General features: G+C 47.6%; 1 protein-coding gene and 1 long non-coding RNA gene across 9 annotated transcripts in view; both read right to left on the bottom strand.

Moving 5' to 3' along the window:
* Nucleotides 1–7,315: 7,315 nt before the first annotated feature.
* On the bottom strand, nt 7,316–8,418 carry LOC139041056 (uncharacterized). Its single transcript, XR_011495556.1, has 3 exons — nt 8,292–8,418; nt 7,573–7,695; nt 7,316–7,434 (listed from the first exon to the last, which is right to left on the bottom strand). It is a non-coding gene; the product is annotated as an uncharacterized lncRNA (long non-coding RNA).
* A 4,195-nt stretch (nt 8,419–12,613) lies between these two features.
* The window catches only part of NHEJ1 (non-homologous end joining factor 1), a 75,555-nt gene continuing 64,337 nt past the window's right edge, over nt 12,614–23,831 (bottom strand). For all 8 annotated transcript variants that reach the window (XM_014856114.3, XM_044751373.2, XM_044751372.2 and 5 more), the window contains exons 6-8: nt 14,303–14,420; nt 13,603–13,721; nt 12,614–13,120 (exon numbers count right to left, since the gene is read on the bottom strand). In XM_014856114.3, the coding sequence (XP_014711600.1) occupies nt 13,046–13,120; nt 13,603–13,721; nt 14,303–14,420 (312 nt within the window). In that variant the 3' untranslated portion in view covers nt 12,614–13,045. The remainder of the gene's footprint in view (nt 13,121–13,602; nt 13,722–14,302; nt 14,421–23,831) is intronic.

Raw genomic sequence — 23,831 nt, 5'->3', positions numbered from 1 at the left:
GGTCAGGCGGCTCGGGCGGAGCGGGAGCTGCTGCCGTCTGCGGCGCAGCCCGGGGCCGAGTGAGAGGGGAAATGGAAGAGATCCGGGCTCGGGCCCCGCGCAGACCGCACCCTACCCATGTCCCTGCCTCCTGTGCGCTCGACAGCAAACCTGCAGCAAGGGCAGCACAGCCTCCTCCCCCTCGGGCGGGCGGCCCGGCACTAGCCAGCCCTAGTCCGGCTCGCTCCTCCGCCGCGCGTCCGCCCGCCCGCCGCCCTCGGCGCCCCCTGCACTGCCTGAGTTTGCCCTCCCCGCCCGGACGCGCCCCACCCCGCCTTGGCCTCGCCCCTGGGCTCCCCACGGCTCCGGGGTGCCCCGCCAGGCGCAAACCTCCCGGACAGGAGCTGCCACCCCCACAGAGACCGCAACCCACGGCGCGGCCGGACGCGAGGGGCGGGGGGCAGTGGCCGGACCGCACAGCCGCCTACGGTGTCCCCTGCGGGAAAGTGAACCCAAAAGACAGGAGGCCGCTCCTAACCTGGTGCCCCACCCTGGCCAGGAGACGCGCCCTCTCGGCTTGGCGGAGCTGAATTCTGTATCAACGCGGTGCACATCCCACGGCCGCAGGGTGTGAAGCTGGGAGCCGGGCGTCCAGGCTTAGAGGAGTCAAACAGGGATTGTTGAGTTGGAAACACTGTTGAAAGGAGCAAGGTGAAGTTGCAAAGGAATAGGCCAAGGTGTAGAGAAGAACAGCTAAATGGTGACATGAGCGGAATACCGAAGAAAGCCCGACTGACCGTGGCAAAGAGGGGCGCACCGAGCTCAGGGCAGGGGCTTGCTAAGGATGCCAAAACCATTGAAACCATTGCTAAGGATGCCAAAACCATTGAAGGACTAAGCATTGAAAGCACACAGGAGCTGCTCAATGCTTAGTCCCCTGGTTCTACTTTACAAGCCAGAAAGGAGAATACATAGAGGCAGCTAGAGGAGTCAACACGGGGCGTGCGTGTTGTAATACGACATTCAGGAAAGATAAGTGAATTAGGATTCGCTCTGCTAAAACAAGAAAAGGCAAGTGTGTTAAAAACGCCGCCGCCACCACCAACTATATGATTTGGCTGCATACATCCTACAAACTCAATATAGATAGAAATAAAAAGGTGAGAAATAAAAAGGTATAAAATTATTATTCCAAAAATATTAATGCAATAGGTACTGTTTTATTGATACTTATATGCCTGATACATGGAAGCTATTAGATGTTCCTGTACCAAGTATTCTACTCGCATTTTCTAATTTCAGTTCAAATGAGCTATTATTATCCCCATTTTACAAATGAAGATTTTGAAGTTCAGAGAAGATAAGTAACTTGCCTCTGGCTGACAAGCAGGGAAGATTTCAACCCCTACCTGCCCCGTCTGACCCCAGTGCCCAGCCCTCCACCGTGCAGGTGCGCTGGCCTCTCTGTGCACCACTCACCCCACTGGGACGGCCTGGGTTTGGGACTGAGGTGTCTTTTCACAGATGTCCTCACATTTTCTCTGGATCAATTTCACGAACACAAATTCAAAATTGGAAGGAACCCAAGAGAATGCGTAACACAAGCACTTCGTATTACAGAAAAGGAAACTGAGGCCCACAGATGGGAATTTAGGATGGTTCCACCAGGAGTGGAGTGGTGTCTTTCACTAGGAAACAAAATGACCTGTGTCTTTTCCTCCGCTTCGCCTGTACTTCCTCCGCGCGCCCCATTCCCCCGCTCGATCTTACGTGAGCATTCGGATTCCGTCTCCCAGTCACAGATGACTCTAAGGTTGCTTCTTTTCGCTGAAAGATTTTAAGTGCTTTAACTTGTGTTTTCCAGGGTTCAGGAACTATCCCTGCCATACCCACCTCCCCTCCTGCTCAGATTTCTGGGGCAGACTACGTAGCCAGGTGAGTACCTCTCCTGGCCCAGACGAACAGGGGCTGTCCGTTTTCACAGAGCTCCACAAGAGAAAATCCCATAGGCTTCCATTGTCACCTATCCCGGGGTTTTGTAAGAATTTTCTAAAGAAGCTTCATCTTAAATTCAATCTTTCTTTCTTCCTCCCGCTCTAATGCAAATTTGACTCCCCTTCCTCATTTTCTGGCCTTTGTGACTGGAGCCATCATCCTGCCGATATCCCGTATGCATGGTCTTGAGTTGAATAAAAGTTGTTAAATCCACTTTCAGTCTTCTTTCCTCCACGTGAAAGATGATTTAAGATTCTCTCAGAAGTTCTGATCGATAACCACATATTAGCTTTGACAATCTTCCTCTCATTTCTCCTCTTCAACGGTGATCCTGTTGAATACACATCTCTGGTAAAGATCTGATCAGTGTCACATAGGAATTGCTGATGCGGTGCTGATGTAGCTTGGCATCACCGGTGCCTGGAGAGCAGGGCAACCTCACTGGTTTAGAATGTGTGACCCTCCTCAGCCCGGCTCATTTAGGAGCAGTGATCAGGGTGTATCCTGGGAAAAGAAGTGGGGGTAACATCCATCTAGGCTTTTCTCTATGATAGCTGCTTTAAGCACTTAGTAAAATCTTCACAACAAACCCCTGTGCACAGCAATTAGTATTCTCATTTTACAACTCTAAAGTTCTAGAAATAAAGTAACTTGCCTGTGGTCCCACAGGCAAGATTTGAACCCGGAGCTTTTTTTACCCCAAAGCCAGACTCTTTTCTCAGGACACAGTGGCGCTTGAAAATCTGAATGTCAAGTTTCGATCAGCATCAGTCCAACCTCCTTCAGCGCAGGAAGGAGGAGAGGAAGTCAGAGATTGGAAGCATCATCGTTTCTACAGCAGTGACCCTGGCGCACTTTTAATCCAAGTCGGGGCCTAAGAACCTTGGTCATTTCTTGTCTGTTTATGTTCTCGGCTGTTCAGTAGATGTAGGGTAGCTTTTGAACAGGGCCAGTTCGTTGACCTATCCAACAAAGCCTGGCTCTTCTTTCTAGTTGCTGCCAGGCTCCTGCCACCAGTACATTAAGGAACTGAGGTGTGCCACTCTGGAGGCACCAATGGCCTGGGGTTGGAGCAGCAGTGACAGACCCGATCAGGGCCCCTCACACCTGAGCCCTGGGCCTGTTGGTAAAATCACTTTTCTTCTCTCACTTTTAGATCTCTTCTACCCTTTGATCATCTCTATTTTGAAGAGAACAAAGTAAAATTTATTTCTTTGGATGATATGATTACTTTTTTGCTTACAAGAGTGAAAGTTGGAAAAATAGGTAGGAAGGAAAGGGAGGGAGGAAAATACCCCATAGAAGCTGATAATTTAAACATCTGTTTAGTAAACATCCGTTTACCATGTTAGTATTTTTAGCTAATCTCAAATTTAATGCTATAGTACAAATATAGTGCACTTACAGGGATACAGTCATATATATGTTCACACAAACACATCTCCTGTGTAGGTCTGTATTTCTATAGTCAACTAGTCTTTTTTCTCCAAATCCTGCCACTTGACCAGATCAATCTTGCTCTAAATCCATGGGTGCCGAGCCACAACCGGAGAAGTTTCAGGAATGCAGTTACTCAAATATCCTCCAATGACTCAGTGCACAGCAGCCCTAGCTCAGGAGAAAGAGCACTAGGCCTGGAGCTGGCAGAGCTGTGGCCTGAACACTGTGATACCTTCTACTGCGTGGCCTTGGGCAAGTCACTTGACTTCTCTGAATTTTAGTTTCCTCATCTCTAAAATGAAAATATATCACCTACCTTGCACGGTTGTTGAGCGGGTTAAAAATACAAGCTTTAAAGTACAAATCTTATGTACAATTTGTTTTTATCCTCTGCTGGGCTCACTAGCAGTGGCAGCAGTTCTCTGATCCCCCGGAGGAAAGCATCGGGATTCTCATGTATGTGTGTCCCAAGACAGTGGTAGGGATTAGGAGGCCCTGCTTGTGTCTACTAGGCAGCATCCAGCTTGTGCACTCTAGCACAAGAGGCACATAAGGGTAGAGAATGCAAATAGAAAAGGAGAAGACAGCTGTTGTCCTCAAGTTGTTGTACGATTTAACCTTAAAGATAAGTCATGAAAATAAAAGGCAGTTACAAAGCCGTGAATGGCACTCATAAATGAGCACAGAATAATGCATTACAAGCTAGACAGGTTAATAGATAAGATGAACTTGGTCTAGAAGACTATGGAATTAGGAAACGACTGGCCTTGGGTTAGACCTCTTAGAAGAAATCAGTCCTGAAAGATGGAGAGGAATGACTGAAAGAATGAAGAAGGTGTTCAGGAGAAGGCAGTGGCGTGAGCAGAGATCATGGCACTCGCAATGATGAAGAGCTGACTTGGATCTGGTAAAGGGCAGAAACCCTAATATTATCTCATGTAACCTTCACAAAAACCTTAGGAAGCTGACACCATTATCTCCACTTTACAACGAGGAACTGAGGTTCAGAGCTGGCGAGTGAGGCACTTGGAGTGGGAATTCAGGCCTGTTTGACTCCACAATAATCCCGTTCCTTGGTGAGTGATTCCTAGGGCAGGCGTGCTAGGTTGTTGATCTCTGTTCAAGTCACTCTTCCTCTCTAAATCTAGGGCTCCTTTGTTACCTTCTTGGGCTTTAAGCCCCCCTACAGTCGCCGCTCCGCATCTGTGGGCTCTGCATCCTCAGATTCAACCAGCTGCGGATGGAAAGGCCCACGATGGTTGCGTCTGTACTGAACGTTTACAGACGTCTTTTTCTTGTCATTATTCCCTAAACAATACAGTATAACAACTATTTACATGGCATTTACATTGTATTAGGTATTATAAGTAATCTAGAGATGATTTAAAGTAAACAGGAGGATTGCGTAGGTTGTATGCAAATACTACGCCCTTTTATATAAGGAACTTGAGCATCCGTGGATTTTGGTTTGGGGGGGTGTCCTCCAGCCAATCCCCTGAGGATACGCTATTTGACTGTTTCCCCAACTGGTTGGCATCATTCTGATTTCTACTATTGATTTTTGGAAGAGGTTAGCAACTCCACCAAGTTTGGCTCCTGTGTAGACATGGAAGCATGCCTGTCTTCCAAGCTTCAGGTCAGCCCAGAACACACCTGGAGATCCAATTAGAGCCACTCAAAGCTAACAATGCTTTGAAAGCTGGCTATTGATTAGAAATGGGAATGTCAAGTTACCTTTGCCCAAACAATAAGCTCATTACAAGGCACTTCAGAGAGATTCAAGCATTAAAGGCCTCACTTTGATGACTTTGAAAAGGTAGCAAAAGGTGGCAGCATTACTTACCAAGTGAGTGTTTTTTCCACAAAAGAGACTAAAGATTGTGGGAAATTCTTATATATGGAAAGACACTTGCAGACAGAAAGACATACATATAAATATATTTCGTATATGGATTATAATATATTTACTAATTAATGGGCTTTATTTCCACTCCAGTGGCTCTATTTGGAAAGAAATTTGTTGCTTTAAAGAGAATTTTGGAAAATACCAGTCCAGTGAATGTTCAATAAAGGGGCTGGGGGCACCATTCTTTTAATACTCAAGGATGCTCCTGACCTGCCTGTCGGCTTCCTGTATCTGGGTTTGTACCGTCCACCCACACCCTCTCACCAATCTCTCTTGGAAGAGACAGCACCCTAAGGATCCTGGGGACAGATAGCCAAAGCAAGCAAGAAGATACACAGTCACTTGCTTTTTAATAACTTGTATTCTCAGTTTCTGCAAAATGACAAATTCATTCTCTTATGGTTATAGCAAACAGAATGGTATTTAACCGCCTCTCCCACTCTGTGACTGGCTGCCCCCACAAAAAATTACATTCATTTATAACTAGAATCACTTCAACAGGGTAGAGGGGGGTGTGTGTGATAATCTTCCTTCATTTATTCACTCTACAAGTATTTTTGAGCACCTACTGAGTGCCAGATGCTGTTTGAGGTGGTTGCGATGTGAGAGAACAATAAAAAGAGTCTTGCCCCTACGGAGTTTTATTTGAGTGGGGAGGCATTGGGGAGACAGACAATTAAAAATAAACATAAAAATAAGTGAAATATACAATGTGTTAGGTGGGAATAAGGAAGGACTATGAGCACAAAATGTAAAATGGTAGAGGACTGGGCGCGCATAGGCTCATTGTGGGGGGGGGGGCGGTGAGGTCAGGAGGCAGGTGGTTCTGTTAAGTGGGGTCATCCGCGAAGGCCTCATTGAGAAGGTGCGATTTAAGCCAAGAAAGAAGCGAGGGCTTCAACCAAGCAGATAGCTAGAGGAAGAGCATTCTAGGCAGAAGGAACTGCATAGAGCAAAGGGCCCTGATGTGCTTGCCTGTTAGAGAAACAGTAAGGAGACTGGTGTGATCAAAGACGAAGCTGGGGGAAAACGGAGTGGGTAAGCCTGACTTTCTACTTTCTGATCGTGAGGGTGTTTTTCCAACTTTTTATAAAGCTTAGAATGAAGATAATTTACCCTTTAAAGAGATTTATGTATTGACTTGTAAATATGGACACAACAGAGTTAAGTCAAAGTCAAAGCAGGTAACAAAACAGTATACATACAATTCTTTTCAACTTTATAAAAAAGCTCCATATAGATGTGGCCCTCACTTTCTACTTTACACACTTAAAAAACTTTGGGGGGAAAAATCGATCCTTTAAATATCCTCTTTGGATTGTAGGCTTCTTGAAATCAGGAGAAATGTTTTTGTGGCCACACAGCAAGTAGAATCACGCCCCTGCTGGTGGGGTTGCTAGTGAGTAAGCCCCCAATATATAGATACGATTTGAGAGAATGTGTGCTCAATTATTCCTGTTTCTTGTTGAATACGGGTTTTCTATCTCGTTCCCAACATATTTCCTACAACTGGTGCCATTCTTTTGAATTCCTTTGTAGTGATCTGGAATTTTCCTGTTGGACTTTCCCATTTGCAGTTCAAATCCATGCTCAGCATAAGGTGTAACCAACCAATTTGGTTTCTTATATCTTCCTTCCTGGTTAGGAATATAGCCCATTCTCAGTTAAGTTTACACATAAAGACCCCCTTGGGGCTTCCACTGGGGGTCTTTCTTCCCATTGAATTATTCCCATTAATTATCTAAGTTGTTTAACTGTCGAAATATTTTCCATAATATTTAGAATGGAATATTAGAATGGAAATTATGGAATATATTCCATAAATATTTAGATGACTTTGATATCAGTTTCATACCTGTTGCAATTCCATTTGATGACCGCCATTAAGTTATTTTTGAGATTCCTACCCATAAGCATACATACCTCTTTGATTCTTGTTTCCAGGAACTATTTTCCAGCTGTCTTTGTGGTGGGAAGCTCAGCTCCCACCAAGCAGTCCTTGCTTTAGAATGGCTTTGATGAATGACCCACAGGAGCCATGCCAGTCCCTGAATTATCACATAGCACCCGAGGTGAGAAACATCGAGTGCTGTCTGTTGTTGCTCCACCCCACCCTATAAGAACAGATTAAGGAAATACAGTTTCGTTTGGCACCGTTCTGCTGTTTTCATTCTTCAGATCCTAAATATGCACATACACTTTGACCGTTCAATAGTCCACGGTGCTGGAGCTGGGACCTCACCGTGCTTCACCTCATTGACTGGCGACACCTCCAAAAGCAGGGTGGCTGCAATTTGTGCCCAGTGCATCCGGGGTGCATGACGGCCAAGTACAAACTTGAAGTCGGCCGCTTCACAAGCCAGGTGCCCTAGTGTCTGTAAGAGGAACGTTCTCTGCTTTTTGCTGAACAGATCACCATGCTAATTTTCCCCACGAGCACAATCCAGACACTGCATTTTTTTTTGATTCAAAATGCCATTGTACAGCTTATCTATTCCCTCTGTCCTGCTATTCTAATTATGTAAATTATCCTGTCACATTTAATTCGTACCTATCAAAGAGAGCAACACAGTGGACATCACCACTACCAGAGAACCACTCAAGTTGAGATATCAGTATCACCCCCACATATCATCAGAGTATTATTATTTATATTGCTGTTATATCAGGTTACTAATGAAACAGAAACCCTCATTACCAACTCCCCTCCCCTAACCAGTGCCTTCTTGTTCCTCCCATATGTGACATAGGACCAAAGGGTCTTGCTTTGTGCCCTAGAAGGGCCAGGCAGCAATAATAAATGAAGCTGGGAGTTTTTCCTTCTCACCTGGCAGCAGTCTTTTTCTGTCTTAAATAAGGGATTCCTTACTGCCCGGGATTCCCATCAGTACTGCTCCTGACCCCTGAACACAGACCCAGACCCTGCAGGGCTCCCCCACCGGCTCCAGCTCCTTCCACCACCCCTGCTCACCCTTCAAGGCCTGGGGTGGGAGGGCAGAAGCAGGATGGAGAGCCAGGCAAGAGGACTTCCCTTCCCTTCTCCGTTCTCCCTTCTCCCATCACCGATTTCTGACCGGCTGTCGATCCTATCAGGGGTCCATAAAGCGAGGAGGACTCTGGCCCGGGAGAGGGGGGTAGGGGTTAGGCAAACAGGCCAGGGAGGCAGTTGGTTGAAATTTAACCACAATATTCTTGGTCTCTATTGTTTTGAGTGAGGCCCAATATTTCCACAGCAGGATTATAGGATCTGATTAACTGTGTTAGACAACAATGCCGTACTGGGATGGGCTTCCCCTTCCAGCTGCCAATATGAAAAAGTCAATACAACACCCAGATCTCAGAAGGGACTCCCAGCAGGCCCCAAACCCTACTCCCCAATTCTAACCCTGGCCCCAAAGTGAGGGTAGGGAAGAGGAGTGTGGCACTGAATGATCCTTTAACTCCTGGCCCTTGGCCCAACAGGACAAGTAATCCCGGCACAGTCTTCCCAGGTGAGTCAATGGCCGTGTGAGCCCCACACCCTGGAGTTCTCTCAATGCCTCTTCCGGGTTCCCCTGGGGTGGCCCCGATTCCCAGGAACCCATGAGAGTTGGGTGCTGAGACGCTAGCCCCTGACTCAAAGGGTCCAGGAGTGCGGAAAGCAGAGCAAAATCAGCTGGGCTCCAGGATAGAGAAACTGAGTGCAGGTGGGACTTCACAGCTTGGAGGGACTGAGCCTTGGCTAGAATGCGTTGGTGCTACTTAATGACTTCCTACGTGCCAGGGAACAGAAATGAGGCCCCGGAATTGAGGGGAAGCATAGGGGCCACCATAAAGCAAAGTCTCAGGAGCTGAGAAAGCGTTCCTCAAAGGGTCTGGGACGAGGGAGCACAGACAGAAACCTCTACCTGAGGGAGCTCCTCAAGCAGAGAGTCCCTAAGGTCCCTCCACCTCACACAGACAAGCACCTCGTGCCCTGCCCCCCTCGGGATGTTTCCCCTCACGGTGGGATCTTCTGAGGCCCCGTCCAAGAGAACAGGGAAGGAAGACAGAGTGATAAGGAGCCCTGGACAAGAGTGCTATATATCAGCTCCCAGGAGGTCACAGAGGCAAGGAAACCCTCCCTCCACAGCGCGGGCTCCCTTCTCTTTGGCATTTCTCTCTGTATCTAAGTGCCTAGCGTCACCCTTTACAATTCTGTGAGCAACAGTTACGATGCTGGGAACAGGGACTAGGAACCAAGGGTCTTGAGCTCTGAGTTTGGTGGCTTCCTTGTAGTATGTCACTCACTCTGTCGTCCCCAGTGACAATGTCAAGAACGAGACTAAACCCAGGACCAGAAGAAGAGGCGCGGCCTTTTCCATTCCCCTCCTCCTGCCATCTCGGCACAGAGAATGACACAGGGCTCCAGCTCACCTCCCAGCAGACCAGGGCAAAGGAGGAGGTGAGGGCTTCGGAGAATGGGAGGTTTAAATGAAAGGGAAAGCAAGAAAGGAGAGTTCAAATGTTCCACGGGATAAAACTAAGCAGCAGTAGGGCTGAGCGTTCGAGCATCTGTGCTTCCCGCAAGTGCGCACTGTGGGTGAACCACGTCAGGCCCCTGGAAGGATCTTGGTCTGACAGCGACAGATTCTTTCCCAGTCTAGCGCACAGGGGCAGGGGTCTCTCTCTGCCACCTTACAGCCTAGGAATTCCAGAGCTCGCTCCTCAGGATTCAGTGAGAAGACAGAGATGAGAAGCTCCTCCCTCCCTTCTCAATAACTTTGCTACCCTTTGGAAACACTCCTTGACCTGGGAGACCAGCTGGCTGGTGACAGGAGAAAAGAGAATGACCCCCGTGGGCTTTTCCAGGACCCAGCTCGGGCTCTGCCCTCAAGGGCTGCTGGGAAAGCCCTCGGTGAGGCCTGAGCACAGGAGGTGCTGCTCAGCTGGAGTGCTAAGGGATGAAGATTTCTCCTCCAGCAAAGAGCTGCCCTGTCCTGGCTGACTGTGGGGGAGGGGTGAGCAAGCCGGCAAGGCCAAGTAGGCCTTGCAGCCTAGGTGGCGCTATTTCTCTACTTTTTAGGTCAAGTTCCTGCAGGAACTTCCTCGAGGTCCCTAGTCCTGCTCCTGGTTTGCTGGCTTGCTCGTGTAAACCACCTTATATTATTTTTTTTTCTAAAAATACTCCAAAGCAATTGAAAGAGTCCCTTCTCCCACCAGCCAGCCCTGGCCCCAGCCCCGGCCCCGGGGAGCGGGCGGGGAGGCGGGGAGGTGGGCCACCGCTTTATTAAACACAGGGAAAACTAATATTTACGGAATAAAATTTATGGAGCAGCCACGAGAATTCGACCCTTTTATGTGCATGTGGAGTGGGGGTTGGGCCAGGCTGGGGGCCTTGGGGAGGGGCCCAAGCCAGGGGGCAGGGCTGGAATACAGCCTGGCCGGGCCAATTTGTCAAGGCAGGGATTTCCCTGGAGTTGCCCTGGGATGAATGATTCTCAACCACTCCTAGCTTTGGGGGGTAAGAGCTTGGGGCAAGAACACCGGAGGCAGGGCCTCTGGGAGCAATGTTTCTCTAAGGATGTGTTGGGGCAAGATCCCCATGGAGGCCGCCCCCTTTGGGGAGAAAGGGAGCAGTGGGTGGGAAGGTCGTTAGGCATATTCTTACCCGACCTTTTAAAAAAGGATACATTCCTTTTGAGAACATGAAAAAAGTTATGCTTTTAGGATGGTCCTTACAATTTTGGGGGATTCACAAACCTCTGATCCCCTATGATTAAAAATGCCTGCTCTGGAGACTGTCCTCTTAGGGCAGAGAGAGTATCCAGGGTGAAGAACCCATCTTCTTGCTTGCTGGGGAAGTCTTGCCATTTTCCATGTGGTCTCATATCTTGATACTGAAATCTGGCTATCAAATTATGCCGAAAAGAGACTAAAGAACCAAGGGAGCCATCTGATAGATTTTTACATAGTTCCTCATTCACTTCGATGACAGTCACGACCATGGGGTGCACCCGGGGGCTCTGTGGTCTGGAGGTAAAGAAAGTTACCAGCAGCAACTGGGAATCAGCCCTGATGGAGCCTTCAGACTCTGCCAGCAGGCAAGGCATGGGGCCCAGTCCTGATGTCCTCGAAGGCTCCTGCCCTGAAGAGCCAATGGAGACAAGAACATCCTCCTGAAAGGAGGCAAGGTCATGGGAGAAGGATGTTACCGTGGAAGACGGGAGAGAAGGACCTCACATCGCTCCTGGAAAATGTTTTCAGTAATGTATATAACTCAGTTAAGAACTCAGCTGTCTGGGTGCAAATTCTGGCTCTTACTCATTAGCTGTGTGACCTTTAAGTAAGTCACTTAATCACCTCAAGCCTCCATTTCCAAGTGGCTTAACAGTATCTTCCTCATGTGATGCTGTGAGGATTCAATGTCAGGCGCTTATTAGAGTACCTAGTATACACTAACTGCTCAGGAACTTTATCATTGTGTTGTTCTTATTATGATCATTATTACTGCTTGGATTGTCCTCTCTCCCATGACTTGACATGAGGACAGAAACACTAGTCCCAGCTAGAGAATATGTGAAGGAGCAGGCACTTGACCATCATTCATAAATAAAGCAGAAAAGCCCTCTGTGGGTTCTGACCTTGACCCCTTCCTCCACCTAACAATTCCTCTCTCCAAGTAATGTCGCATAGGGTCTTACCTAGAGAGGAAAGCCTAACGGAGAAGGCAAAGGGACTTGGCCAACACTGGTCTGCTAAGTCTTGCTAGATTTGTCAGAGTTGACTTTCCAACTGTCTAAGGCTCTGCCTATCCTACAGCCTTTACATTTTCTCTCGCTAAGCACGATTCATTCTACAGGTCAATTCTGTCATCCCAGAGAACTCGTGTGGCCATTTCCTGTTCCCTGTCATCCTGTCTTTCCTAGTTCTTCTAGTTACCATGTTATTTGAAGTGGAGTGAAGGAGGGGAAAGTAAAATTCATTTTTCTCCCACTCCAGTGGGAAACTACCTTGGTCCTAGTGCTTGAGCTCTTTCTCATTTTAATCCCCTACTGTGGTTTAACCTATCATCTATGCCTTGGTAACACACCAAAAAACCCACATCAAGTTGGACAAAGGAGAGAGCAGCCACCTGTTCTGCCCTGTGCCCACCATGGAGAGAGTTTTCAAGATCGAAGTTCCCAAACAAAAGCTCGGCACCGGCCACCTCAGAGAAGCATAAGGACTGAAGGACTGGACTGAGGGCTCAGGCTTCATCCAGAGAAGACAGTGGGGTGGGGCCCAGCAAAGTGCAGTGGGTTATGTGTTCCACAGAATAAGCGCTCTCAAAAGCAAGGGGAGGTGAGTGGTTTTTATTCCATGCTAAAGAGAGAAGAGGGTCTCTGAGGAGCCCCTGGGACTGGCTAGGGACTCTTGAGAGAGGTAGCCAAGGCTTCCTAAGCAGGTTGTGCCTTTTTGCTGACTTGCCCTATATACCTAAAGTCCATGGTGTCTAGAGAACCTCCACCAAAAGGAGGAGAACATGGGATTCCCAGAGACTGGCTTCCAATTCGATAGGGAAGGCCAAAGCCCAGGGGGCTGGAGCCAAGATTCCCTCGGTTAACGGTACCCATTCAGGTGCCTGTCAACATGAACTTCAGTTGTCTGGCTCCTTCAGTGGGGCCTCTGACTGTATAACTGTGTCAGATAGACGGCTGCCACGGAATTCCTTTCAAGGTGACACTATTCTCCAACTCCATCTTCAGCAGCTGAGAAAGTGACAGGTTAACTGAAGAGCCCCCTTAGCTTCTTCCTCTTGGCCTTTGACAGCTGAAGTCTCTGCATGGGGCCTGAAGTACCCTAGAAAAAAAAGTAACCCACGTTAATAGAGGTTTTCAACAGTTCCAGTTAAGTTAGGAAAGGAACTTCCTTCGTCCCATGGCTCTGGCTAGGGTGAGGCCTTCTTGAAGGGGCTGACACGGGTGTTCTGAAGTCTATGTCAGGCAGTGAATGCTATATGAGATGCTATGCAGGAGACATGTGCATCCCTTCTTCCCCAGGGAAGAGCCTTGGAGACCATCACTGGAGGTGGGATAAGGTAGAAAAGGAGTCAAGGTCCATCATTCAGCACAAGAACTGTAGAGGAGACAGCATGGGAAGATGTGAAAACCATGACTCTCCATCTGGAAATCCACCATGCGGAAGCCTGGTGACAAACAGCCCCCAATATTGTTAAGGCGGTATCAACTAGGTGGCAATTCCAGGGACCACTGGCTTGGTGGCTGTCGGTGCAGACTCCGCCAGCTCTCAGAATGCCATCCAGGAAGCTGCTCAGGACTCACTGTGGGCTTTTTCTCCGGCGCTGGGAGGGATGGTGCTGAGGAGTCCGGCTCTTCGGGCTGGTTCAGAAGTTGGCTATCAGGTCCTTGCGGGGAGGCGCTGCTTGAGGTCTGAGGCTCTCCTGACATCAGAAAGATCAGGGAGGATAGTGATAAATGCCTTCTTCTTACCAGAAAGACACTGGCATTTACCAAGCATTTTGATAACAGGCCAGGGTTTGGTTCTAATATGTAAGTAGGCAGAAGCAGCCACAAATCCAACTTCCAGCTGACTTTCGGAAAGCCCTGTTTCTACTGTGACGATCCCCCGGGCCCACTTTCACCAGGTAAGACAAGAGTTTCCTGGACTCAAAATAGACAACTGTTATTCTACACGTTTCCTGACATGTCTCAGGCAGGGAGATTAATCTTTCTCCTGGTTCTTCCACTAATTCTCCTTAGCACCTAGACCAGTTCTAACAGAACTGTCTGCAATGATGGAAATGTTCTATATCTGCACTAACTTGGTAGCCGCTCGTCACATGTAGCTGTTGAGCACTTGAAATGGGGCTAGAGCAAATGAAGAAATGAATTTTTCATTTTATTTCATTTTTATTACTTTAAACTTAAATAGTCACAAGCAGCTAGAGCTACTGTATTGGACATCACAAACCTAGACCCTAACCCTAAGCTCAGGGAGACAAGTACCCCTGCGACCACTCACCAGTGCCTTGATGCTCCTGTCTCACTTGGACCTCTCGTCTGGTGACTGCCAAATACAGATTCTGTAGGTTCGTGACAAAGGGTCTCCCATCACCAACACTGCATGCCTCTGGTAGTTTCTATAGGGGACAGGAAATGCTGTCATTGGTTACACTGAACGGCCAGAGAAAAGTGACTTGATATTCCACTGGCAGAACTGGCATCAACCCCAAAAGAATTTATATAAAGAAGCTGGATCCAGAAGAAGACAAAAATTGTCCCACTTGCAACAACATGGATGGACCTTGAGGGTAGTATGTTAAGTGAAATAAGCCAGACTGAGAAAGACAAACACCGTGTGATTCCACTCATATGTGGAAAATAAACAAACACATGGACAAAGGGAAGAGATTAGTGGTTACCAGGGGAAAGGGTCGGGGGGTGGGCGAAAGGGGTAAAGGGGCACATATATAGGGTGACGGATAAAAATTAGACTATTGGTGGTGAGCACGATGCAGTCTATACAGAAACTGATAAATAATAATGTACATCTGAAATTTCACAATGTTATAAACCATTACAACCTCAATAAAATAATAATAATAAAATAATGAAACATTTCCCTAAAAAAAAGAGTTAGCTCCAATATGGGGCATCCATATCCAAGCCTGTTGGGACCAATATAAAGACCTCTTGGGAGGCATCTCCTCTGAAAGGTAACTCCAAATGCGTATCTTTATTTCCCCCAATACTGAGGTCTATTATGTTTTCCCATGAATACCCCATAGGTCTCTAGGCTCCTCCTTCCACAGGGATGACCTCTTAGGGGACAGTTTTAGGAAATTATCTTCCCTAAGTTGTCCCTAAGCTGTACAGATTACTATTTTAATTAAATTCATTTATAAACTTCCAAATATTCTAAATATTAGAGAGAGAAAAAGGATGAAATCCAGGATGGGGCAGAGAGCGCGAAATGGGAATTGAAAGACAAGAAAAAATTATGAAGTTGTGATGTTCAGTCAGAGGAGATGGAAGAAACAAAGTTTACAAAGCGTTGGAGGAAGATTCGCCCTGAGCTAACATCTGCTGACAATCTCTCTCCTTTTTTTTTTTTTTCTTGAAGATTAGCTCTGAGCTGACATCCATGACAATCTTCCTCTACTTTGTATGTGAGATGCCTCCACAGCATGGCTAATGAGTGGAGCAGGTCCACACCTGTGAACCCAGGCTGCCAAAGCCGAGTGCAGGGAACCTTAACCACTTGGCCACAGGGCCAGCCCCTGAAAACTGGTTCTTGAAGGATGAAAAAAGTCTTACTCTTTAAAGTAAAAGCACAGAAATACATAAACATAAACATAATTTTGGTAATCTGTAGAATTAAAATTTCCTTGGGGGGGTGATTAAGAAAAAAATAAAAGGTTCCTTAGGGAGCCTTTGAAATGATAATGAAAATGAAATGAAATAATGGAAAAAAAAGTTGCAAAACACTGCTATAATCATACTATATTCATCTGTTTCCTTCACCATGGAATGAACTGTGGATGTAAATCCACAGCAAAATGCTTTGCCCAGTTCCAGTTTCATATTCTCAGCTGAACTGAGCTGAAATACTGGCCAAGACTGAAGAGAGTGCAATACAAATGAGATGAACGAGTATGGTGTCCAGTGGTCCCAAACCTGGCTGCACTTCAGAATCTTGGAAAGGGCCCAGAACGACTTCATTTGTCCCCATGCATGCAAATCGTCACAGTTCTCAGCCGTCTCCAAGGGAAGCCATGCCAGCAGCTCATATGGGAACCAACCCAAGAATCCTAGATTGACCCATATCTCTTGTCAAGGGCACTTTCTCTGGGGTATAAGGGTGTTCATTTCTTTTTTTTTTTTTTTGAGGAAGATTAGTCCTGAGCTAACATCTGCTGCCAATCCTCCTCTTTTTGCTGAGGAAGACTGGCCCTGAGCTAACATCTATGCCCATCTTCCTCTATTTTATATGTGGGACGCCTGCAACAGCATGGCTTGACAAGCAGTGCATAGGTCCACACCCGGGATCTGAACTGGCAAACCCCAGGCCACCGAAGCGGAATGTGCGAACTTAACCACTGTGCCACTGGGCTGGCCCAGGGTGTTCATTTCTGAAAACCTATTGTGGGAAAAGGATGGAAGAGAGAAGGTGGGAGAAGCAACGAAGTAGTTGCTGAACCATAGGCAAGATGATCCAGTTACCTTTCCCTAAGTATGGTGGTAGCTGAAAAACTCATTGATCCCCAGGAAACATACATTTCTACTCCAACTCTATCCCCATAAAGACGTTATCAGTTTTGAACTTTCACTGGAAACCACAGACAATGAATCAGGAGGCTTGAGTCCAAACTTTACTTCTGGGCAGTAATCACAACTAGGAGTTCAACCCTCTTCAGCAGCATTCCCCGAGGAACGAACGGAAACAGGGAAGGCAAACGATGAGGCCGCACACCTCCACCTCACCCCGCTCTCCTCCCTTGGTTCAGCTCTCCAAGCTCTAAGCCACCTCCTCCAGCAGAAGGCCCTCTACAGCCAGAGAGCCTGATAGTGGAGCAGCCAAAACCTGTCTTTCTTCCTTATAGCTCATGAATCTAGCACCTCCCTTCACGTTGCTCAAGAGACGTGGCCTCTCTTGGGGTCATCCATACATGGCTGGGTAGGCACTGTGCTGTTTGTACAAATGGGCTGGGCAGAATCTCGGCAGTCCAGGGTCACCTCTTCCTGCCCTTTCTATGGAACTAAACAGACTCGTAAATTTCCCAGGGTGATCTTTAGCCAGCTCATGTATTCAGTCTCAAAACGAAGGGCCAGCAATGAAAGGCCACTAAAGCCAGTGCTGTCTTGAACCTAAGTCCAAATCTAGAATGGACGGATTAGCCCACCCTCTAGCCCTCCCATTCTCAGAGAGGTCTGGTCCTGAGGCTGCTGCCAAAGCTTATCCCACCTGAGAATCTGTTCTCAGAAAGGTACTGGGAAGAGAATACTGGGACATTTGCTGCATGTTTACTATGTGCCTGACACGGTTCTAAGTATTTAAATGCATTAACCCATTTTTGTCTTATGCACTGCTGTTTCCCTGGCACCTAGAACAACCTCGCCCATTGTAGGCTCAATGACTGTTTGTGAATGACTCAACAGGGCAGGCAACAGTATAACCCCATCTTACTGATGTAGCCACAGCTAGTAAGTGGTGGAGCAGGATTAGAATCCAGACAGTGTGGCTTCGGGGCCCACTCATAGAATGATGACCCTATTTTCTTCTCTGAACAGCAGAATTTTAGTCAAAAGGCAATACAGCCTTTCCCAGGATTATAATCCTTAATCCCTCACACCACAGATCATCTGACGATATCCACATCCAGCTCAGGAACAAGGTCCCTCAGGTGACAAGAAACAGGTGAGCAGACAAAAAGGAGGCAGCAGGCCCTAACTGGAAGCCCAGGGGCTAAGAGGCCATGCCTTTACTTTATTCTAGCTTCCCCGTCATCCCTGATTCCTTGGGCATCGTGCTCAGAATATGCTAGGGAAGAGAGGTGGAGAGGCCTGAGCGTGGCAAGGAGAAACGGTTAGCTCCTGGGCAGGACAATGGCAGGGGCGAGTGGGGCGGGTGGCAGAGATCAAAGGGAAAAGGCTGGAGGCAGGATGAGGAAAAGCAAACAGGAATGCTCTGCTGTAAGTAGGACTGAGCCAGGAGCAAGGTGTACCAGCCACCAAGCGGGTCACTGCCCAGGGCGAGGAGGGAAGAAGAGACAGGTCAGTCTACTGTATAATGTGTTCGTTTGATTAACCTAGAATCAATTCTACTCAGCGAGAGAGTGACCGAGATTCTACTGTGTGCCAGGCACTGCAGGACTGGGGGAGGGGAGATGGAGGCACCCGTCCTTCCCTCCTCAGAACAAGACGAGCTAGTACAAAGACAAGTAAGGCAGAGGCCCTGCCTCAGAGAGTTTATATTCACATTGGGAAAAGTGCAGATATATGGGTTTTTCCCCCAAGCATTATGCACCAGCAGAGTTATAAACACAGGGTGTTAGGAACCCAGAGAAGAAGAAAGGGACGAATTCTGACTGAGAATCCTGCAGAAAGCTTCGGAGGTGGTGCCATCAAGTCAAGCCGTGCAAGGTTTCAGACTTTGAACATGTTGGAAGTATCTGAGGCACAAGGTGTGAGAAGGGGACGCGCGGACGGGTCTCCCGGGAGATGAGACTAGAAGGCGAAATGCACACCCACCAGCTTGCAAAGGGCTTCCTTTTCTGAATTAAGGATCCGCCCGTGCGAATTTCCTCTTGTTTCACCAAGTAGCTTTCTCCACTGTACAACTGCTTGCCAAGGCTTCCTTACTCCCAACTATTATTAATACAACAACGAGGCATCAGAAGCTTCCTCTAGTTTCCCTGTTCAGGCTCTCAGCTACATTCGTGCAAACTCTTTTCGTACCTCTTCACCACTCACCACTGGTACTGTGACTTTTCAATGGTCACAAGAGCTATATTACTCTCCCATCTCCAGTTCACTAGGACTCTGGCCCTGCTCTACGGCCATATCAGAAGCTTTAGGAAAACCAAACTTACAGAAATCCTAGAGGGCGTTTCATTTCCCCTCTTGTCCCAGTGCAGCCCCTACTGGTCCTAGGGCCCAAACTCCCCTCTTTGTGATAGCTTCCATCTTCATCAGGTCTAAAACTCATTCCTAGTGGTCCAGAAATTCCAAGACTCCCTCCTACTCTTGGACCCCAGCAGGATCTGTTGGAGAGATCACAACTGCCACTTCCCACTAGAACTAAGAAATCTGATCTTTTCTCACTCCCACCCTTCACCTCCATCTCATCCCTCCTTTCCTCTGAGGCTGTTTCAGAAAAGAAACCTTTAGAGTCCTGGGTAAAGAAAAGTACTGCTTACCCTACTCAACAGGGGCCCACAGGCTGAGCGTACAGATTTAATAGAAGAAAAAGGGAAATGAGCAAACTGGAGCTCCCCAGCATCAGCCATGAGCAGGTCTTTGGTTCTGGCACCAGCTCCAGAAGCTGGCACAGCCCTCAGGCCCTGACACTGACCAGCACAATATCACACCCGCAGGGCAGGGCCCCCAACATGCGACTTCCTAAGGGTAAGAATTTCTCTCCTCCCTCTTGAAATCTGGTAAACTCTGCCGGTACTGGATACAAACTTCCTTCCCTAGGGAGCCCAAGTCTCAGTCTAGGAAATCACGGTAATTTTCATCATTAGCTCCTCTTAGCAGGAGGAGCAGTTATACTCTTCTAAGCTCTCAAAGAGACGAATGAGAAAAATGGTTTAGGAAGGGGACTTTAATGAGAAAGACTCTTCAAGAAATAGAACCCCCCCCCCCCCAATCCATCCATTCAACAAATATTTACTGACCACCTATGGTGCTCAGGATGATTTAGATGCTGGGGATACAGGATATTGAACAAAAGAGATAAACATCCCCTGCCCTCTTGAAGTTTGCATTCTAGAGAGGGGAGACCAACAACAAATACATAGCTAATTCAAACACACAGAACATCAGATGGTGACGGCACCATGGAGGAAAATAAATCAGCACAGGCTTTATGGGATGGGGCATGGATGCACTGCAATTTTAAACAGAGGTCAAAGAAACCCTCACTGAGAGAGTGACATTTTAAAAAGACCTAAAGGGAAGAGAGAATGATCTGTATGGCTATCTGGGTCAAGTGACCAGATTCCCAGTTTGCCTGGGTCGGTCCCAGGTTATGCTTATTGTTGTTTTTTAACAAAGCTCCCTTTCTCTCTTGCAAGTGTCCCAATTTGGATGATAAATTAGATGGTCACCCTACATCAGAGGAAGAACATGGGCGGTATCCACATGTATCTGTGTGTTGATTTGAAATCGTGAGATAGCATTAGCTTTTATTCTGTAAGATGGGAAGCCACTAGAGCTCATAAACAGAAGAGCGAAAAGATCTGATTTACAGTGTAAAGGGATCTCTCTGAGTGCAGAGGGACAAGAGAAGAAGTGGGCAGATCAGCTAGCAGGCTGTCACAATAACCAGGCGGGAGATGATGCTACTTGGACCAGGGTGATAGCAGTGGAGGTGGTGAGAGTGATCAGATTCTGGATCTATTTGAAGGTATGGCCAACAGGATTTGCTGATGGATTGGGTGGAGGACGTGAGAGGAGTCAAGGATAACACCACTGTAGGGCATAAGGCAGATGTTACAGAGGGATGAGCCATTAACCTCAAATAAAATCCCTTAATCAAAGATAACTTGAGATGGCCTGGGGGCCTGCAACGTAGACCCAGTTTTGACAGTCAGGGTGAGAGTCAGAAGGAAGGGTGAACCCACTGCCCAAGGGAAGTATCAAGGTTTAAAAGGAGAAAGCGGAAAGTGGCTTCTCACTCAAAGAGGAGGAAGCAAGACTATCCAGGAATAAGGAAAAAAAACTCCTAGAAAAAAAAAAAAAGAACTAGAAACAAGCTTTAAGTTCTGTCTGTAGAGTCTTGAAGACTTGAATTTGTACCTGAGGTCTCCTATTTGTTGCTGTGACACTTTGGGCAAGTTATTATACTTAATCAATGTCTTATTTTGAGAGAGACAGAGATGGGGTGGAAAGATGGGCGGAGGGACTGAAACTAACAACACCTCAAAAAAGGATTAAATGAGAGAGTACAACAAGTACCCAAGAAATGTCTGTCCCTCCCCTTTTTGAGACACACTGAGACTTTTCTTGCCTGGCCCCAGTCCAGTGCCAAGGAGGCCCACGAAATGCCCTAATGCTGTTGTGCGCAGAGAGGCCAGGGTCTGACCCAATGATTAACCTTTCCCCACTGCATCCCGAAGCACACGACCTTCTGAAAATTCAGTGACTAATCAAAGCCCAGACAGAGCAGAGATACAGTCACGGAAATCCTAGCCGTAACCTGTGGGCAGGTCACTGTCCACCATCGCCATATAAGCCCCTCCTCAGACTCTGGGAAGGACTAAGGCCACGTGGCTTTTGTATCAGAAGGTCCTGGCTTCAGTCCTGGCTTTGCCAGTTAGCAGCTATGTTACTAACCTCTTTCAGTGCTGCTCCCTCACCAGGAAAATGAGACCAATACCCACTTTTGTGAGACTGACAGAAGGATTACATGAGGTAACATTTGTAAAGGTTGACTCCTGCTCAGTATATATTATGTCCCCTTATTTCCTCAAAGCTGCTCTTGTGGCTTCTCAATTTCTCCCTCACTCTCCCAATGTTCAGGACCCACCCAAGAGGCCAAGGTTTCATTTTCCCTCGCCTCACCCTTTTTGGGGGGTGGATATAATAGTGGAGCGTCAAGCTAAAAAGCACACAAAGCACTAACAGCTAGCTCCTCAAAAAGTTTTAGCAAAAGTATTCCTCGGAGCCCAACTGGTCCAACGCTTCACCCAGGCACCCTTTCCCACCACCATTTCCTGCTCCCTAATGTGACTTGTGCAAGAGGCTCTGCTGTGCCATTTCCATTTTAAAACAATATATGCTCAATAAAGGCTCTGTGGAAAGGAGAGAAACATAATCTACAGGTAGGCATGTCATCCAAATGGTTAACAGCCAAATGGTTCTTGATGGGATTAATCTCACAGTTTCTTCAGAATCTGAGAGAAGAAATGTGACTAAGACAGAGAAAAGAGATATGGTGGTGGCGCCCAGGTTTTAAAAAGACAACCAGCTCACCCTCCCTTCTCCCACTTCAGATCTTTCCACAGCGGCTCACTTGGATGAGCTGTTTCTGAGTGTCAGGCAAGATCCAAGCCTGAGGGGTCCCTCTGTTTTGTCCTGCACAGAAGACTCCTCTGCGTTCCCTCAGTTCACTGATCACAAACCTTGGTGATTGGGGAGAGAACACAGTAGCCCAAGTACACGAGGCACGCTGCCCTTGAAGATCCCATGTGCAGTCGACGAGACAGCTCACGCTGCTCCCGTGTTTGGTCTGGTTTAGCTTTGTTTGGGTCTGTGCCGCACAAAGCCCCCAACCATTCCGCCCTGCCACTGCTGACCTCACCGCGCTCTCCCGTCAGCCTCTGGCCCCTGAGCACCCACCCACCAGCGCTGCACTCTGCTAAAGGAAAAACACCGAGAAGCCCGAACTTAATCTTGTGTCTGGGACCTTGCAAATTAATTACAGTCCGTCTTGTCCTTCCTCCCTTTTAAAAACAAGGTGGGAGAATGGATGCATGCATACATCCGTACTCTCAAGCATGCAAGGATGCAATCTAGTCAAATCACCAAATCCCCTTCTTTGTGGCTGCCCTTCAAAATGGGATAATTTGGCTGCCTCACTCTCTCTCATGGTGCTGGAAATATTCTGGAGATAAGATAGGTACAGAGTTCCAAACAGTTCAAGATAAAGTCCAGTTCTACTTAGATTATTCAGATTTTTCTGGGTCTGCTTGAGGCCTAACCAGCTCCCTGAACTGCATTGTCAGAAGAGAAGGGAGACGGGAAGAAAGACTATAAAGAGAGGTCCAAATAGAAGGCTTGACTACTATTAGTAAGATTAACATTTTGGAATGCTTTCGAGGTGTACTAGACTAAGCATGTTAATGTGTTATCTCAATTAATCTCCATCAGCTACGCACTAAAATCATTCTCCTTCTGTACATGAGAAAACAAAGGCTCTGAGAGGTTAAGGAACTTGACCAAGGCCCCAGCTAGAAAGTAGCAGAAGCGGGAAGGAAGAGACCCAGGGAGCCAAACTCCAGAACACACCCTTGCACCTCCTCAGTGTAACGCCTCCCAGAATTGCCCGGTGAGATATCCATTTCTCCCTCCCACCCCCACAGCCCCCTCCCCAGACAGAGGCTGGGTCCCTCTTATGAGGTCTAGTCATACTAAAAGCTAGCTCTCACCTCCTTTCTTAAATCTCCAAACAGCCCAAGAGGCTGATAGAGGGAAAAGACAAAATTCCCTCCAGAGAAGGAAAGCCTTACTTAACGCCTTGAGCATCTTCCAATGGGACTGGAAAATCAAAAAAGTGATTCTCTGCTATGGGGAGGCTCTAGACTCTAAATCTCCTTTTAAAATAAGTACAGCCCCTCAAAGTCATAGCAGGAAGGCCCCTCAGCTCTGCCCCAAAAGAAAAATAATGGGAAAGGGAGTGGAAGTGAAGGTGGGGGCAGGGGCCTCTGCTCTCATAAGAGCCCTTTGTGGTGGCTGCCTCTGAAAGGAGGTTTTGCTAGACAAGGTGGAACTTCTCAAGGTGACAAGCAAATGGTACAGCCTAAGCTGTGACCCTTTGCTCGCTTCATAACCACCCCCTCCCCTTTGGAGGGCCAGAGCCTAAACTGCCCCTGAAGCCCCACCCAGCCCCAGTACAAACCGTGGCTTTCTAGTCTGGGGAGCGACTAACAAGCAGCCAACGGGCTGGGGGGACGAAAGTGGTTTCCTGGGGGGGACAAATCCTCAGAGCCCCTCAGAAAGTGCAGTAGCAACTCTCATTCCTTCTTTTCTCTGCTCCCTCTGCTTCTCCAAGGAGAACAAGCAGCTCCTGTGGGCTCCAGCTCAGGGAGGGGCTCCGACCAGCCGAT

Source organism: Equus asinus, chromosome 19, assembly GCF_041296235.1.
Source record: "Equus asinus isolate D_3611 breed Donkey chromosome 19, EquAss-T2T_v2, whole genome shotgun sequence".
Taxonomy (NCBI): domain Eukaryota; kingdom Metazoa; phylum Chordata; class Mammalia; order Perissodactyla; family Equidae; genus Equus; species Equus asinus.
Note: the sequence above shows the minus strand (reverse complement) of the source record. Positions and strands in the feature narration are given on the sequence as shown.